Source organism: Schistocerca piceifrons, chromosome 1 (assembly GCF_021461385.2).
Source record: "Schistocerca piceifrons isolate TAMUIC-IGC-003096 chromosome 1, iqSchPice1.1, whole genome shotgun sequence".
NCBI classification, from domain to species: domain Eukaryota; kingdom Metazoa; phylum Arthropoda; class Insecta; order Orthoptera; family Acrididae; genus Schistocerca; species Schistocerca piceifrons.
This window is the reverse complement of record NC_060138.1, coordinates 1,012,724,471-1,012,744,233: the sequence shown is the minus strand read 5'-3', so window position 1 is coordinate 1,012,744,233 and position 19,763 is coordinate 1,012,724,471. Positions and strand designations below refer to the sequence as shown.

At 41.3% G+C, this 19,763-nt stretch overlaps 1 protein-coding gene across 4 annotated transcripts in view; it reads right to left on the bottom strand.

The window, feature by feature from the left end:
• The window catches only part of LOC124800364 (parathyroid hormone/parathyroid hormone-related peptide receptor-like), a 490,636-nt gene that overhangs the window by 165,991 nt on the left and 304,882 nt on the right, over positions 1–19,763 (bottom strand). For 2 of the 4 annotated variants that reach the window (XM_047263001.1, XM_047262994.1), the window contains exon 3: positions 6,260–6,366. The exons of the other annotated variants lie outside the window; for them this stretch is intronic. In XM_047263001.1, coding sequence (XP_047118957.1) covers positions 6,260–6,366 — 107 coding nt within the window. The remainder of the gene's footprint in view (positions 1–6,259; positions 6,367–19,763) is intronic. 4 annotated transcript variants of the gene reach the window in all.

Sequence of the window (19,763 nt, the reverse complement as noted above, 5' to 3'; positions counted from 1 at the left end):
CTTTGTTCTTCTGGGATTGATGTTCTACTAATCTTAGAACAATTTTTATGCAGATTGGTTGGACTATTTATGCAAACATTTGGTTTCCAAATTTTGTGAGAGGGATATTATAATGAGTCACCTTCCTCTAACATTACCTTCCTTTTTTTTTTAATAGAGATAATCTATACCATGTATACTATCGATTCTTTTATAGGTTAAAATTATCTCAGCTAAAGGAATTTGTATGATTTTGTATACAGTATATTATATTTCAGGCTAAAATATATAAAAAGAAATTAATGTGTTACAATCAATATGTACTAACAGTTAAAATTACTCTTCTTTTAAAAATAATTGAAATTACAAAATATCTGGCATACTTCAAATTCATATTATTAATTGTACAATCTGACAATAATTATTAAACTTATTTTTAGATTGATTTACAAAATAATGATATATTTTAGGGAATATTCATCTTTGGTAAAGAAAGTCTGTAAACTCTTCTGCTTTGTAAACTCTTTGGAAATTGTGAGCACTGCAGAATGTAAGTAGTGGTGGGCATGCCTCTGATGGAAGTAGACGTTTTCTAAGTTTGTCACCAAATATGTACTTGTTGATTTTTCCTGAATGTGGAAAATGTAAAAAACAGTGAAATGTTGAATGATGTGACAAAGAATAAAATTCAAGAATAATACAGACAAATCTTCATCAGTTATTTAGTCATCAAGAACCTAAGAAACCAAAATTTCAGCTGCAAGAATGTACCTCTAGACAAGACTTTGAGCCATCAACAACAAAAGTGAGATAATGAAGATGAGTAGAAAGTTATTATTTTGTATATCTTACACCTTTCAAAGCTTTTGAAAATAGTGAAGATACTAAGACAACGTATTTAATTATGATGTGGGAGGGTAAGAGTACAACATGTATTATTTACCCTTTTGAAGATTTTAAGAACATTAGTATTGAAAGGTATGTATATATCATTTGCTAATCATCACTATATTAATTAGGTAGTTTCTGTTTTAGGACAGTTATAATTATGATTTTGGTATCTTTTTTAGGTCAACAGTTTGTTAGCTGAAGATGTGACCATAACGTCATGAAAGTAGTTGTTAATAAATCATTTTGATGCAACTGTTGTGGATTTCATTATTTGAAATTCTTAATCACAGCTGTGGTTGCCCTTCATACCAAGTTATTTGTAACTTGCCAAGTGTGGAAAATATGTCATTGCAGTGTCTCCCAGTGCAGCTGTCCTCACAGTATATTTCTTGTCAGTGGCAGTGCATACTGAGTCTCACTGAAGCTGTGTTGGGCCTCATAGATGTCTTGTGTGACTGAGCCCACAGCAGACCTGACTGCAGTGTCTGCTACAGTCCCAGTACAGGTGCTCAATTGACAGTAGGGTGACACAGTGCCCCAAACTACACACTGGAGAATTGGTGGTTACAACTGGTTACATCAGGCCTCAGTGGTGCAGAGCTTGCTGAGAGCTCATTTCAAGCCCTGAAACATGGGTGGCAGGGCACAAGGATCCCAAGAGCATTGGATGTCAGGCAACAGTCAAGAGTACAAGGGATGGTGCTGATGTTAGCAGCTGCATCATCTTCGTGACTGCACCTGACTTGAAGTCAGCATCATAACATAGCTCAGCTGTGCCAGAATGGCTGGCTAGCCCCAGGGACTTAAAGACTCATGTCAGGAGGCCAATTATATGCAAGAGGTTGCGCTGCTGCATTCTTCCATGACATGGAAGTTTCTTGAGGACATGGTCATTGTATCATGAAAGTATGTCAGAGCACAAAAATGACTTGATACTGAGGGTGCTGTGTCAGTACGGGTGTTTGACTGTGGTGGTCAGTGCCCTGAATATGAAGCTGTGGCTGCAACACTTTTTGATTCATTATATTTACCTCACTCAGCCACAGGTATGTTATATACATGTAGGGAAACTCACATTAACTTAAAAGATCATGAGAGCCAATTGGATATGATCATCTGTGAAATCTGGTTACAGTAATCTTTAATTGGAAAAGTGGTCAAGTAGTGTATTATATTATCCCTTCATCTGTCTAAGCACCATTTGGTAGCAGCAGCAACAAAAATCTCATATGTCGTACTGATGAAAGCTTATACTTGCAAAAGTGATTAAGCTTGATGACACCAATTTCATTCTGATGTGTTTTATGTTTACTGTGATATCATTTAGGGGTGTACCAGGAAAATGATATTACTTTGGCATCATTGTTGACTACAAATGCCACTTTGCACTGGTGTGTGGCATAATGTGCAGAAAAAATTAATAATACATTAACAGTAGAGACTTAAAAAGTTCTGTCAAATAACATCAGATTAATTTCAGAGATAAAACCCACTCTCATTCTTCTAAATGTACTATGATGAAAGAAAGTGCATCCCTGCATTGACAGTAGACTGAGTACATAAAACAGAGTGACAAATGACCAAACCTCAAGGTAAGTAACAGTAGATGTATGTAGTTGTGGCACCAGCAGTGTGTTTGTTTTCCTCTGAGACACTGAAGAGAAGATCAGAAAAATACTGAAGATCCTCAAAACTACCATCCATTATCCTTGACATTGGCTTGTTGTAGAATCTTAGAACATATTCTGAGTTCAAAAATAATGAAGTATCTCGAACAGAATGACCTTCTCCATGCCCACCAGCAAATATTCGAAAAACATCAATCATGCAAAACCCAATTTACACTTTTCTCATACGACATACTGAAAGCTTTAGATCAAGGCAGTCAGGTAGATACAGTATTTCTCGATTTACAAAAAGCATCTGACTCAGTACCACACCTACACTTATTGTCAAAAGTATGATCATACAGACTTCCAAGTGAAATTTGCAACTGGACTGATAACTTTTTGGTACACAGGATGTTCTCTTGGATGGAGAGTCATTGTCAGATGTGGAAGTAACTTGTTTGTGAGACTGCCTGGCTCACGCAGTCTAACACGCTGCATCCCAAGCAAGAAGGCATGCCGGTCTCCAGCACAAATCCACCCGGTGGATTAGTGTCATGGTCTGGTGTGCTGGCCAGCCTGTGGATGGTTTTTAAGGTGGTTTTCCATCTGCCTTGGTGAATGTGAGCTGGTTCCCCTTATTCTGCCTCAGTTACATTATGTCAATGATTGCTGTGCAGACACTGTCTCCATGTACGCACGTCTAGGTGGGTGGACTGCTGTGGCCTGTTGTGGGGTTGTGAACCAGTGAGGGCTATGGTGGGATGAAGCCCCTCCATTGTTTTTAGGTCCCCAGTTCAAAACAAACAATACACAATACACAACTGTTTTGTGGGAATTTCAATGTAGATTTTCTGAAAGAGTGTCGCAGAAAGCTTGACTGTGAAGTATTACTTGGTTCTTTCAATATGATGTCAGTTACTGATTTTCCTACTCAGATGGTAGATGAAAGCAGCACACTGATAGATAATGTTTTTGTAGACCAAGATAGGTCTAAACCAATAAAAACTTCTCCTGTTATGAATGGTCTGTCTGATCATGATGCACAGTTAGTTACAGTACATAACATAGCTCCATAAAATATTGCAAAACAGTCCTGCAGAATAGTAGTTCTGGGCAATCGTGAACCACAAGAAGAGGACACAGTAACATCATGTGTTGAGATGGATAGTGAACCCTTAGCTAACTTGCCTACCCAAACCTCCCCCATACCGGTAGAGTGATCATGATACTGACGAGTACACTTCTGGTCCTACATATGGATTAAAGAGGGGAGGGATCTCTGTCATTTGACAGCTAGGTTAATATGCTGCAATGTCTGCCAGGAGGGACTCCTCCAGCAGTTGGTAAGAGACGCCAGCAGAATATCACAGGGGGCGTGGTTGCTTTGATGTCAATCTGAAGATAAGACCTTATTACTGAGCCACTGTAAGACACTTCAGATTATGTTGTGCTAAATTCTCTACCATGCTCACACCACACTATGTGACCCAGTGGACTAGAATTGTGAACTATCATGTGATTGCAGTGTATCCATATTTTTCATGTAATTGAGAGTATGTTACACAAAATGGGTGTAGCAATATTTCTTTAATTTCAAAAGCTATATTTACATCTATGTCCATGTTCTTAAAACCACTGTAAGGAATACAGCAGAGAGTAATTCTCATTGTAATTAATATCAGGATTTCTTCCCTTTCCACCTACATATGGAGTGCAGATAAAATGACAGCTTTATTGTCTCAGTGTGCACTGTATTTAATCTGATCTTGTCTTCTGGGCCTGTAAAAGAGTGATAATAAGGGACTGAAACATATCCCTAAATTGTTCACTTAATATTTTTTCTTGAAATTTTGTATGTAGGTTTTCACAGGATATTTAATATCTTCAAGGGCCTGCCAGTTTAGTTTTTTCCAGCACTTCCATTATGCTCTTTTGTGAGAGAAACAAACCTGTAACCATTTTTACTGCCCTTCCTGTATAAGTTCAGTATCCCTAGTTAGTCATATCAGGTATGGATCCACAGCACTTGCATAATATACTGGGATGTTTCAGACAGTATTTTGTAGGCATTCACCTTTCTGGTTGCATTTTCTCAATGTCCTACCTATGAACTGAAGACTACTACCTGCTTTACCAACAAGTGAGCCTATGTGATCATTCCATTCAGTACCTCCACACTGATTACACCAATGAGTTGACCCATTCTGGGTGTGACTATTTTTTAGTCATACAAGACTATCTTTCTGTGGTTTTTGAAACACACAAATTTAAATTTCTTAATACTTAAAGGAAGCTACCAATCTTCACATTGCTTTTAGATATTAAGAGCAGACTGAATATTTGTGCACATGTTTCCAGACTACTCATTATAGATAACAGTATCATCTGTGAAATGTCTGAGGTTTCTATTAATATCATCAACCTACTCATTGCTGTACAACATGTACAGCTAGAGTCTCATCACACTTCCCTAGGCAATGCCTGCAGTTACTGCTACATATATCAGTGGCTCTCCATCCAAATTAACATACTGCATCCTTCCTATAAAAAATCTGCAATCCTGTCACAAACCTCATTTTTGATACCCTCAAATTATAAAACATCAGTCAACAAATGTCAGTGTGGTACTGAGTCAAATTCTTTTCAGAATTCAAAATGATATTAAAAGCAATGAAACTCTCCTTCAGGAAAAATGTGCTGCTACTAATAGGAGCATAGTGCAGAAGGAGGGAGAAGAGAAGATTGGGGGCGGGGGGGTTGAATGTGAAAATATGTTTGAGAGCAAGCTTCCCATCTCCAGAGTTTCGGGAAACTAGTGCTGAGTGAGAGGGTCCAATAGGCTCATACGGTATATCAGATACTTCAGTCTCTTGAGTCATGATGAAGTCTGCTCAGCTACTGAGAACTGGTTGTCCTCAAGACAGTCAATTCTTCTGTGCCCACTGATGTATGCACATAGCTTCATGGTAGTCTTTCTTATTTAAGAAGCCTTCTGGTGATCTCATGCATGGTTTCCCATGTTGCTCTTTATTTAATACTGTAGGATTTACTAGTAATGCAACTGGAGTGAGTGGTAGGGGCAAGTGCATGTGACTGATTTTAGAGTGGAGTTAGTTGCAGAGTAGGAACATTGTGGTAAGGATAATGGACCAGAAATGCTGAGACTGTTAGGTGGTTTGATTAGGATGTTCCAAGGGTTAGGAGGATGGTGGAAAGCTGTAGTGGACAGTATGTTATGGATATAAGGAGGAAATGATCCCATATCAGAGTGTAACGTGAGAAAGTCATTGGTTTGCTGGAGTAATTTTGGAATAATTTATTGATACAAGCAAGCACAAGTCTTGTTTGAATGTATGTTTCTATTTTGGAAGAAAGACTTTTTTTGTCTGAAAGCTTAAATGTTTAGATGTCTTTTTATTGTACCTTTCTGTGTATCAGTGCCTCCTGTATGTGAGTAGAAATACATCCTTCTGATATTGTTGTTAAATTTAATGTATTGCAATAGTAAATCAGGATTTCCTTGCTCAACATAATGACATTGTATGAAAAAGCAGTATTTCAATAAAAACATGTAGTTACAGTAACAAACTCATATGAAAATTTACACTAGAAAGAGAGTAAAAAGGTCAATAACATTTTGTGAAACATGATAAGCAAGCTGATAGCATTTAAAAAATAAAAGGTTTTACCCCAATGCCAGTGAAATACTGTTAATTTCATTGTGTGATTAAGTGTTAAGCTTAGGCAGCAAGAGATATTTGACAAAATATGATCATTACCATAGGATCAAAACCTAGAAAGTAGTCTGCACATGGTAGAATCCGGTATTGTCCAGGTTCTGTCTCTGGCCAGCATGAAATTGTATCCCATACTGGTTCACATGTTCCTGGGACAAAAGGTAAAGAAAGGTAACAGTATTGTTGCTCTTGATAACTATCTACAGTAATTTACAGATATATAAGTGAAAATAACATTAAAGAATGATTTATGAAACTTAATCAGGAATATCATCTATTTACTACTGAATTATTACAATACAAGAAAGTAAGGTAACTCAGCATGCTGTGACCTCAGAAATGATGATAAATAGAGCACGATCTATCAAACTAAACATATATCAGAGCTGATAACTGTAAGCTATTTGCATGATTGTATGTGATACAGAAATAACTTTTCCTTTCATGGCATTAATTGTTTATCTTACACACATAGCCAAAAGGTAAACAGTAAAGACAAAATTGATGTGAATGACAAGGCCTTCAGGACTGCAATGGGCATTATGGCAGTGTTGTCAGTGAAAAAGAAGGTTGACTCCACATGGGAATCTTTATTCATGTTCCATGAAGACCCGAAATAACTGTTAAAAAAGTGATGACCTAATAGGGCCTATTAGTTGTAAGATTCCTGATGATGCAATAGCATTTTCTAGTCAATATCTCTGCAAATGTTTACAATAAATTCAGTCATATTTGCATGACTTGTTGGAATTTAAAGGTATACTTTCTTTCTTAAGCAACTCCAGCTGAAGTAAATCTGGAGATGCAAGATCTGGTGATACAGTAGTTCCACTTCTTTTCCTTCAATTGTACTCTTTAATTGGTCACAAACTTTTTGGGTTTAATTGTGTATTCCAAAGCCTGTTATGCCTTGTTTAAATACAAGGGATGGTCATAAAGTTTTAATTACCATGTAAATTAATTTCAACAGTCTTGAATTCTTGAGTGTAGTTTCGGATATCATAGTCTTTCTCTAATGATATTTTGGTGATGTGACTCATTGCCTTCATCAGGTGCTACCTGAAACAGGTAGCACCTGACACATGCAGTAAGTCTCATCTCTGAAATAACATGAAAGGAAGGTTATGATATAACTTTAGTACACACAACAAATCACTAATCTCACATTTGGGAGGACAGTGGTTCAAATGCCTGTCTGGCCGTCCAGATCTAGGTTTTCCATGATTTCCCTAAATTGTTCCAGACAAATGCCAGGATGGTTCCTTTGAAATGGGCAAGGCTGATTTACTTCATCATCCTTCCGTAACCTGAGCTTCTGCTATGTCGTTAAAGACCTCACTGTTGATGAGATGTCAAACTCTAACCTTCCTCCTATATCAAGAACATCAGAAAATAGCTGGGAAAGCCTGAAGAATTGCAATTAATTTTTCTGCGTTTTTGCATGTATATGTTTGTGGTGCTGATAAACACTGAATTTCCTGCACCACAGCATGGCACTATAGGGGCGAAAATAAAATAGTGCAACTCCCTGATAAAATGAAATATAGTGTAGCTATTTCTTTCTAGCATTTGAAGGGCCACAATACTGCAATAACATATGATGAGTTGATGGATGGATACAGCAACAATACATCATCTTATGACACGTTGGTTAGGTGGTGCATATACTTCCAGTGGGGCCAGAAAAATCTCAATGATGAAGAATGAAGTGCAGACCATATCTTTGTGAAGGATTCAGAATCACATGGGAAATGGGTGCCCAGAAATTTCAAAGAGCAGCACATCACAACTGAGTTGATAGTGAAAAAAAGTGAAAATCAGTTTTCAATATACCGCATGACATACTGAACATGACAAAAGTAGATATCTGCTACGTATTCAAGACTGCTCACACCTGCTCAAAAAGTCCACTGAATAAAGGAACAGAAGAAATGCTGTACCTGTGCCATGGCAATCCACACACACACACACACACACACACACACACACACACACACACACACACACAAAATATCTGGCGAGGTGATGCTGAGTGTTTTCTGGGACTGCAATGGTGTACAGCAAACAGAGTATGAGAGATTATGTTTGTAAGGGGAAACCTTCATCAATGCATACTGCTGAAATTTCCTTATGAGCTGTGATGATGAAGAGTCATGGGTGGATGTCAAAGAGTATACTTTTGGTTTGTAGTAATGCTACAGCTCACTCTACACAGGAAGGAGTCACACTTCATGCTTCTTTGTGCTATCAAATTTTGCCTCAGCTGCTTCACCCTCACCATATTCTCCTGATATGACACCCAGTGGCTTCTTTCCCGTTCATCATGTGAAGAAACCATTTATGGCAGGCACTTACAGCAAGATAATAAGATGATTTTTGAGGTCATGCATTTCATGAACATTGAAAATGCAGACTTCTACAGCCAAGGTCTCCACCAAATCATCCACTGTGGGGAAAATGTAAACCATTGATGGGTGAATATGAATAGAGCTAACACCATCACCAAGTTTCACGATTGCACCCGGATTTCTTTTAGGTGATAATTATAACCATCAATCATAAGAATTTTTAAAATTATCTTCAGGAATCTTACTTCTCATTTTATAAATAAATGTAATATGTTTTATAGTACACATGGTATTACCATCAGTGTTGTGAGGACTTTCTTGTTCATAGCTACTTCATTTATGATTCTTTACTTGGCAAGTGATTCAAACATTGTTCTATTTTCAAGTCACACAAGTGTCATTATGAGAGACATGTAACATAATGTGAATGTTATAGTGAGTATGGAAGAGAATAAGATAAGCTCATGACTTTCAGAAAACATATTAACATTTAACAGCAACAAAGTGCAGAGCATACAGTTTCTGACAGAACTCTTGTAGAAGTGAACTTTTACTCTCAGAAAGATCTCAAATAATAATTCAGTTCTTTGAACCAAAAATAAATGAAAAACTCTCTTCATAGAATGACATTATGATCTTGTATAGAAACTTAATGCTGCTACCTATACAACTAGCATAATTTCCTCTGCATCTGACACTGAAACTTGTTACTTTGCATATTTTCACTGTATCAAATCATTTAGCCCTGTACTCTGAGAATTTACAAAGAATATTCTTACCTCAGAAAATGTGCATATTTTCACTGTATCAAATCATTTAGCCCTGTACTCTGAGAATTTACAAAGAATATTCTTACCTCAGAAAATGTGCATATTTTCACTGTATCAAATCATTTAGCCCTGTACTCTGAGAATTTACAAAGAATATTCTTACCTCAGAAAATGTCTCTCAGTACAATGTGCAGTGTGTTTGGGTGTTTCTGTCAGCCCTGTACACATGGGATTTATGGTTAATAACGCAGACTTATTCAAACGGAAATGGCACGATGAAAATTAGATAGAAAAATGAACTGCAGCTTGACAGACATTCTTTCAGAATTGCAGCAATGTGTGCAGTGTGCTGCAGTTTTCATTTTCAATAATCTTCCAGGGAAAGAAATTAAAATACAAAAATTAAAAATATCAACCATCAACTTGCATCTCACTGTAACATTTGGGTTACAGAAGATCTAATATTGTGTCAGAAATACTTTCTCCCACATAGTGCAGCAACTTGACATGACATGGATTCAAGATGTCACTGGAAGTCCCCTGCAGAAATACTGAGCCACCCACAATTGTGAAAGTGTTGCTAGTGTAGGATGCTGTGCATGAACTGACATCTTGATTATGTCCTTAACATTCTGTTTGATAGGATTGATGTCACGTGATCTGGGTGGCAAAACCATTCAGTCAAATTGTATAGAATGTTCTTCATGAAGAACTGTGGCCCCCTCACCTGACATATTTGTTTGGGAACATGATGTCCAAGAATGGTTGGAGATAGTCTCCAAATAGCTGAACATAACCATTTCCTAGTCAATCAGTACAGCTGGAAAAGAGGACCCAGTCCATTCCATGTAAACACAGTATGCACCATTATGGAGCCACCAACACCATGCACAGTGTCTTCTTAATAACTTGGGTCTATAGCTTCATGGGGTCTGTGCCAACAGCTCTTACCAACTAAAATCAGGATTCGTCTGATTAGGCCACAGTTTCTAGTTGTCTATGATCCAACCATAATGGTCACAAACCCTGGGAGAGGCGCTGCATCTGGCATGCTGTTAATGACGACATCAGAACTTCCTTCCATATCAAACGTATGTATCAACCAACAGCAGTACCTCCACTTTGACAGCTGCCACCCATTACATACCAAGAAATCCCTTCCATACAGCCAGTCCACAATAGCTGTCACATCTGTAGCCAAAGATTTTCCTCCATTTCCATTTTAAATTTGATATTTGGATGGATGCTGTTGAGGTGCTCCAGAAACTCATCTAGTGCCTGTTTGCCATGTTCCCACATGATGGAAATGGAGGAAAATGGATGCCTCCCCTGCCTTGACATACTAATTAAGAAGAAGGCAGATGGTTCTCTAGGCCATGCAGTACATAGGAAGAAGACACACACAGACCTATATCTTCATGCAACAAGCTGCCACCATCCAGCACAAAGGCAAACACTACTGACCACCCTGATACATTGGGCGTGCAGCATATGCAGCCTGCCATCTGACCTGCAACACCTGAGGGAAGTCTTCCACTAAGATGGCTACAGTGAAATGCAGATCAACAGGGCGCTTTAAATTAGGAAGGAAGCAGTGACAAACCCAGAAGAAGAAGAAGAAGACAGATTACTTACATTCCTTCCGTACGTGACTCCACTCTCATCCAAAATTGCGTGACTTCTGGGGTAATATAATATCAAAATCATTCTCTGTCCACCACCGAAGACGAGGGAGCTCCTAGGTTCTGCCACCAAAGACTGACTGAATCTTAACACACCAGGAATATACAGCATACCAAGCAAATGTGGTAAAAAATACATTGGACAAACACAGTACTGTATATCTAAATGCTGTGAAGAACATATCAGATGTCTGCGACTAGGTTACACTGAAAAATCGGCCATAGCAGAACACAGCATAAATGAACACACATTCAACTTCGAAAACACGAAGGTGTTCTGCCGAATATCTGGCTTCTGGAAAAATATTATCAAAGAATCCCTAGAAATAAGGATTCATGACAACCTGGTCAACAGGGATGCGGGATACCAATTGAGCGCAGCAAGGAAACCTGCGATTGCGGCAAACCGTCGGGAGTGCACCTGTCAATGTCCTCCGCTGCGGACGCAGACAGAATGCTTGCACCGAGATCCGATCGCGGCTGCTGAGGTGACTGCTAACCCCACTGCAGTGTGCACATGCTCGTCCACCACAGCATCCCAAGGTCTAGTGGAGGGGTGTGACTGCGCATATACACTACTGGCCATTAAAATTGCTACACCAAGAAGAAATGCAGATAATAAACGCATTTTCACGCAATTTGAGTGCTTAGATCCTGAGAAATCAGTATCCAGAACAACCACCTCGGGCCGTAACAACGGCCTTGATACGCCTGGGCATTGAGGCAAACAGAGCTTGGACGGCATGTACAGGCACAGCTGCCCATGCAGTTTCAACACGATACCACAGTTCATCACGAGTAGTGACTGGCGTATTTGACGAGCCATTTGCTTGGCCACCATTGACCAGACCTTTTCAATTGGTGAGAGATCTGGAGAATGTGCTGGGCAGGGCAGCAGTCGAACATTTTCTGTATCCAGAAAGGCCCATACAGGACCTGAAACATGTGGTCATGCATTATCGTGATGAAATGTAGGGTTTCGCACAGATTGAATGAAAAGTAGAGCCACGGGTTGTAACACATCTGAAATGTAACGTTCACTGTTCAAAGTGCTGTCATTGTGAACAAGAGGTGACTGAGACATGTAACCAATGGCACCCCATACCATCACGCTGGGTGATACGCAAGTATGGTGATGACGAATACACATTGCCAATGTGCGTTCACAGTGATGCCGCCAAACACGGATGTGACCATCATGATGCTGTAAACAGAACCTGGATTCATCCGAAAAAATGACGTTTTGTAATTCGTGCACCCAGGCTCATCGTTCAGTACACCATCGCAGGCACTCCTGTCTGTGATGAAGCGTCAAGGGTAACCACAGCCATGGTATCCGAGCTGATAGACCATGCTGCTGCTAACGTCGTCGAACTGTTCGTGCAGATGGTTGCTGTCCTGCAAACTTCCCCACCTGTTGACTCAGGGATCGAGACGTGGCTGCACGAACCATTACAGCCATAAGATACTTGTCATCTCGACTGCTAGTGATATGAGGCCGTTGGGATCCAGCACGGCGTTCCATATTACCCTCCTGAACCCACCGATTCCATATTCTGCTAAGAATCATTGGATCTCGACCAACGCAAGCAGCAATGTTGCGATACCGCAATCGCGATAGGCTACAGTCCGAGCTTTATCGAAGTCAGAAACGTGATGGTACGCATTTCTCCTCCTCACACGAGGCATCACAACAACGTTTCACCAGGCAACGCCGGTCAACTGCTGTTTGTGTACGAGAAATCGGTTGGAAACTTTTCTCATGTCAGCACGTTGTAGGTGTCGCCACCGTCGCTAACCTTGTGTGGATGCTCTGAAAAGCTAATCAAATGCATATCACAGCATCTTCTTCTTGTAGGTTAAATTTCGTGTCTGTAGCTCATCTTTGTGGTGTAGCAATTTTAATGGCCAGTAGTGTAAGTACCCCACTCTCCACGAATCTCGACACTTCACTGTAAGATGGGTAGTATGACATTTCCCGAAATGTCGCGCTACATCAACGCTACCACCCGGAAGGAGACCCGAGGAACCTTCATCAATGTTTAATGTTGATTGGAACCATAGAGCAGTGCTGGGTTCTTTACTTGCTGTTACTGGAGATGAAGAAGGTATGTTTATGGCTATTAAGAACTGGTTCCCCCAGTGGAAATCAAACCCACATTTAAGTCGTTAGAAGCTAGTCCCAGTCCAACCAACCCCCGAATTTCACATGTTTAAGCATCATGTTTTTGTCATAAAGGGGTAAACAGCACGTGGTATGAGATGTGTTGATTTGCACATCAGCTGTTGTCAAAGTCACGCAGTGCGAGCGCCAAGTGGTGATATCAAACCCCTGCCTTTCCTTGCTTTTTAAAGCCATATTCCGTCTGTCTGCTAAGAGAATCGATCTGACAGAAGGTCAGAGACAGTTTCATTATTTTTCTAACCACCCAGTAATAGAAAAATCTTAATGACGCATGTTTATGAAATGGCTCGAAGGTGTTGGTCATGCTAATACCAATTTCAGCGCCATCAGCCATCGGCCATTTGATGCAGACCTGCTTCCACCCAAGTGATTGCGACATATCAGGCATGGGGTCTATGATCTGCAGCGGACTTTTCTGCACTTGAATTAACAAGTACGATCTCACGAAACATTTTGTATGACATAATATTGTGTTTCATCATGCTCCGTGGCGATTTTGTATGGCATATTACCATAAACGTATTTAACAATGGTCTTACTTTGTTCAAGTTTGTAGTATAGCTCGTGCCATGACAACTTGGATATTTCTCAATTCTGGCATTGAGGAGAGTCATTTATATGTTAGAAAATGGACTCTAAAACGGAGTAAAGTCTGATATTTGTACCATTGTGTTCTGTTTGTGATTAATATGATAGCAGTGGAGGCAGTCCGAAACAACTGTCCCCTGTATGGAATGAGAAGTTAAGTTTTATCGTTCCAAGTATGGTAGATTTGAGATACGTTAATCACCACATTCAATTTACTACTATGGTCAATGGCAGTGTATCCGATAATGAGCAAAATGTGATAAGTTAACCTTTATGTGAGATTTGCCTTCAGAACTCATATTGAGGTTAAAAGAAAAGAAGGAGGATTACGGTACAACGTCTCGTCGAAAACGGGATTAGACGCGAACTGGAAAGGAGGGGGAAGGAAGTTCAAATGGTTCAAATGGCTCTGAGCACTATGGGACTCAACTGCTGTGGTCATAAGTCCCCGAACTTAGAACTACTTAAACCTAACTAACCTAAGGACATTACACACAGCCATGCCCGAGGCAAGATTCGAACCTGCGACCGTAGCGGTCGTGCGGTTCCAGACTGTAACGCCTTTAACCGCTCGGCCACTTCGGCCGGCCGCTACAACAGATTGAAGAAAGTCACCGTAAACCTAAATCAGTGAAGCCTGATTCCGATTTGAAGTATCGTACAGTAACTTCATAAGGAGAAAACAGTGGGTAAGACCTAACAAACATTATCTCAAACAATGGTCTGCATACGTCCACAAATTTTATTGTTATTGATATACATCTGATGGCGCGAAGTAGGTAGGTGTTTTGTGGTACAAACTGCTTCACAAGGACATTCCTTTGCAGTCGACATTTTTGACGACATAGAAGACAGCACCAGGGAGCTTGGTTCACAAACATACCTAATGCACATCTTCTAATCTGGCACACCCATGTGTTTACCTTCGTCACCCCTTATCGATCAACCAGCAAGTAAGTTAGTTTTTTTTCTTTTGTTTGTTTTTGTTTTGGCGATTGTACTTTATACGTGGCTTAACTCAGAATCAGCAAGTCATTACCTGCATGGGATCGAAAAATTACCCGCACATCATCAGATGGTTTTCGATAACGTGGTGGAATATATTGTTGACAACTTATCTGATATTTGTATCTATTTTTTTCAATAGTCTAATGGGAAACGCTATTAATATGCACTACAATAATACAGTTGGGGTCTCATCATAATATCATACAAAAATCGCTATCTTAATTAACGTGAAGTCTTTTGTCGTACTTAAGTAGCTTTACCGGGCTACAATGTGAACACGACAATGTGGCTGTGAGAGTAGCTGCTGAATGAAACACAGTTAACCGAATATTCAGTGATAGGGTTTCATTAATAGATTTGTCTATTTTCAGTAGCAGATCCGCTATATTTTATGTTTCTTACCTCTAGATCTACTGGTTACTGAACGTAGCGAGACGTCCCACGATGACAAAATTTCTAAAGATTTCATTCATCTGTCCTGCGGTGAGCTCACTCTCTTCCTGCCTCAGCAAGAAGCTCTATTGGTAGGGCCTCTTTCAATGTAGTTCCTCCACCATCTCGTTGCAATGGTGTATGCCACACCACACCTTCTGCCAGCTATTCTGATGAAACATCCACCTTCTTCAATAAGAGCGAAAACTCTATCTCAGGTTGATGTCTCTCAGTGAGCCATTGTAACAGACGGCCTGATGTGTATTTCTGCTTGCCGATCTTATACTGATGCCAGCAGAAGAAGTAAACATATCTATGTCGAAGGGAGAGGCAGAGGCAGAGCCAAGAATAATTATGGTTGTGCTGGCCCGTTCCTGACTGTGGTGGCGGGGGTGGGGAGAGGGGGTGCTGTTGGCCCGTCACTGCCGGCTCGCTCGCTTCGGTCTCGCCTCGGCACCAGGCTGTACACTGCGTGATCAAAAGTATTCGGACACCCCCAAAAACATACGTTTTTCATATTATGTGCATTGTGGTGCCACCTACTGCCAGGTACTTCATATCAGCGATCTAAGTAGTCATTAGACATCGCGAGAGAGCAGAATGTGGCGCTCCGCGAAACTCACGGACTTCGAACGTGGTCTGGTGATAGGGTGTCACTTGTTTCATAGGTCTGTACGCGAGATTTCGACATTCCTAAACATCCATAGGTCCACTATTTCCGATGTGATGGCGAAGTGGAAACGTCAAGGGACACATACAGCACAAAAGCGTACAGGCCGACCTCGTCTGTTTACTGACAGAGACCACCGACAGTTGAAGACCGTCGTAATGTGTAATAGGCAGACATCTGTCAAGACTATCACACAGGAATTCCAAACTGCATCAGGATGCACTGCAAGTACTATGACAGTTAGGTGGGGACTGAGAAAACTTTGATTTCATGGTCGAGGGGCTGCTCATAAGCCACCGATCACGTTAGTAAATGCCAAACGACGCCTCGTTTGGTGTAAGGAGCGTAAACATTGGGCGACTGAACAGTGGAGAAACGTTGCTGGAGTGACAAATCACGGTACACAATGTGGCGATCCGATGGCAGGGTGTGCGTGTGGCGAATGCCCGCTGAACGTCATCTGCCAGCGTGTGAAGTGCCAACAGCAAAATTCGGAGGCGGTGGTGTTATGGTATGGTCGTGTTTTTCATGGAGGGGGTGCAACCCTTGTGGTTTTGCTTGGCACTGTCACAGCACAGACCTACATTGAGTTTTCAGCACCTTCTTGCTTGCCACTATTGAAGAGCAATTCGGGTATGGCGATTGAATCTTTCAACACGATCGAGCACCTGTTCATAATGCACGGCCTGTGGCTGAGTTGTTACACGACAGTAACATCCCTGTAATTAACTGGCTTGCACATAGTCCTGCCCTGAATCCTAAAGAACACCTTTGGGATGCTTTGGAACGCCTACTTCGTGCCAGGCCGCACCGACCGACATCGATACCTCTCCTCAATGCAGCACTTAGTGAAGAATGGGCAGCCATTCTCCAAGAAAGCTTTTAGCACCTAATTGAATGTATGCCTGAGAGAGTGGAAGCTGTCATCAAGGCTAAAGGTGGGCCAACACCATACTGAATTCCAGCATTACCGATGTAGGACGCCACGAACTTGTAAGTCATTTTCAGCCAGGTGTCCGGATACTTTTGATCACATAGTGTATCTTGCTGGCCAGCCAATCAGCCACCCAGACTGGCTCTCCCGTCGCTCACGAGTCGCAGCTAGTATGGGCCCTAGCAAAGCCATGCTGACTCCTTGAAGTACCAAACATTTCATGTACCCTACCCAAGTCTACAACACAAACTAACGCAGCTAGAGCTATTTTGCTACAACATGAGCAGGTAGGCGCATCTACTTTAGACGTTTGATTCAAATATTTAACGAAAAATAAGTTAAAGAATACACTCCTCATAAATGTAGCTACCACGAAATATTTCAACTAGCTAGCAGAAACATGATGTAAGAAACTATTCTTTATTGTAAGTTCTATGCATAAGGTCTTTCCTTAAGAAAATGTGTGTTCTACCAAGATCACGGATTTTAAAAGTAAACAGTTTTAGTGACAAACTTGCGAAATAATTGTGTGTACATCGTATATTATTCACATTTTGAGCACTTACAAACTGTACTTATTGTCTTTGAAACTTTAAGTGCTGCACAACGGAAATTACGTTTTGCTGAGGCGCTTCATTTACATCAAAGTGATACACGATTACTCTGTAAATCGCAGTTCATTAAGGGTTCACACAATCGCTTCAGTTTAGCGATCACTCAACTCACGTATGAAGCCCGAGAAAAATGAACACCAAAACTTTATGTGCAAGTTCTAATTACTCTTATGTTACTACATTTGTAGTATCATCCTTTGTACGGCAGTGATAACAGAAGTTTGTATTCAGAAGAGGGGGGTGGTGGCTGAAATGTTGTTGAAATAACGCGATACAGTGAAAAAGCGTTTGTTTTAATACTGTGTCCCCAACTCGTCCCCCTGCCTCCTCCCCATCTCCAACGTCAAGGGGGGAAAAAAAGAAAACCGTCACCCTCTCTCCCCTAATTCGCTAGACTACAAAATCAGCCGCCTTCTTTCGACGTTTTCAGTGGCTTCCATCAATCCAGCCAGGTGATGATCGCACATTCCTCAGCTGTATTCCAGAAGAGGTCGAGCAACCGTAGTGTTGGTGGTCTCCTTAGTAGACTTCTTCGATCTTCTAATGGCTGTGTCAGTAACCCAACATTTCGTAGCGGGTCGAGGTTTAGGGACACTAGATATTGAGCGTCAGTGACAGAGGGTAGCAAAGATCATTATTTTGTGAGGGATGGCAGGAGGGAAAGCGACACTTTGTGGGAGGGAGAGTGGGCTCTTTCCTTGGCTCAGTGGGTGAGGTGCGAGTGAAACATTGGTGGTTCCACTAACAGTAATTTATTTTGACATAAGACCCTTCGAACAAACAGAGCAATACGATGTGTTTTAACTCGCTCAATTCTTCGCGGCTGCGGAGCGGCGGAGACGTAGCGTGCTGATTTCAGAGACCGCTGATGCGGCGACAGCTCGTGTTTCAGCGGCTTGCCAGGCGTCGCGTTCTTCCCTCAGTACCGTGACCGTGACCCACCACGGCGGCGGTGCTGTCTTCTCCTTATGAATTCTCTCGCTGCGTTATGAACAAGCGGCTACGGCGTGGCGTGGGGTCCTCCATCACAGAATAGAACCAGCGACCCTCAGGTTTGGCGTCCTCTGGCGGAGTTCATCAATCCCTAGGCTCACAGGAGACCCATTTGGTGAGGCCGCAGTCCATTTGTCCTCTCCAGTCACCTAGGTAAATAACACACGAACTTCTTTAACATCTGGGATAGCATCTTCTGCGTTGACCTACGAGGTGCATTCAAGTTCTAAGGCCTCTGATTTTTTTTCTGATTAACTACTCACCCGAAATCGATGAAACTGACGTTACTTCTCGACGTAAACGCCCTGCAGACGTACACATTTTTCACAACACTGACGCTATGATTCCATGGCAGCGGCGAAGGCTTCTTTAGGAGTCTGTTTTGACCACTGGAAAATCGCTGAGACAATAGCAGCACGGCTGGTGAATGTGCGGCCACGGAGAGTGTCTTTCATTGTTAGAAAAAGCCAAAAGTCACTAGGAGCCAGGTCAGGTGAGAAGGGAGCATGAGGAATCACTTCAAAGTTGTTATCACAAAGAAACTGTTGCGTAATGTTAGCTCGATGTGCGGGTGCGTTGTCTTGGTGAAACAGCACACGTGCAGCCCTTCCCAGACGTTTTTGTTGCAGTGCAGGAAGGAATTTGTTCTTCAAAACATTTTCATAGGATGCACCTATTACCACAGTGCCCTTTGGAACGCAATGGGTAAGGATTACGCCCTCGCTGTCCCAGAACATGGACACCATCATTTTTTCAGCACTGGCGGTTACCCGAAATTTTTTTGGTGGCCGTGAACCTGTGTGCTTCCATTGAGCTGACTGGCACTTTGTTTCTGGATTGAAAAATGGCATCCACGTCTCATCCATTGTCACAACTGACGAAAAGAAAGTCCCATTCATGCTGGCGTTGCGCGTCAACAATGCTTGGCAACATGCCACACGGGCAGCCATGTGGACATCTGTCAGCATTTGTGGCACCCACCTGGATGACACTTTTCGCATTTTCAGGTCGTCATGCAGGATTGTGTGCACAGAACCCACAGAAATGCCAACTCTGGAGGCGATATGTTCTACAGACATTTGGCGATCCCCCAAAACAATTCTCTCCACTTTCTCGATCATGTCGTCAGACCGGCTCGTGGAGCCTGAGGTTGTTTCGGTTTGTTGTCACACGATGTTCTGCCTTCATTAAAATGTCGCACCCACGAACGCACTTTCGACACATCCATAACTCCATCACCACATGTCTCCTTCAACTGTCGATGAATTTCATTTGGTTTCACACCATGCATATTCAGAAAAGGAATGATTGCACACTGTTCA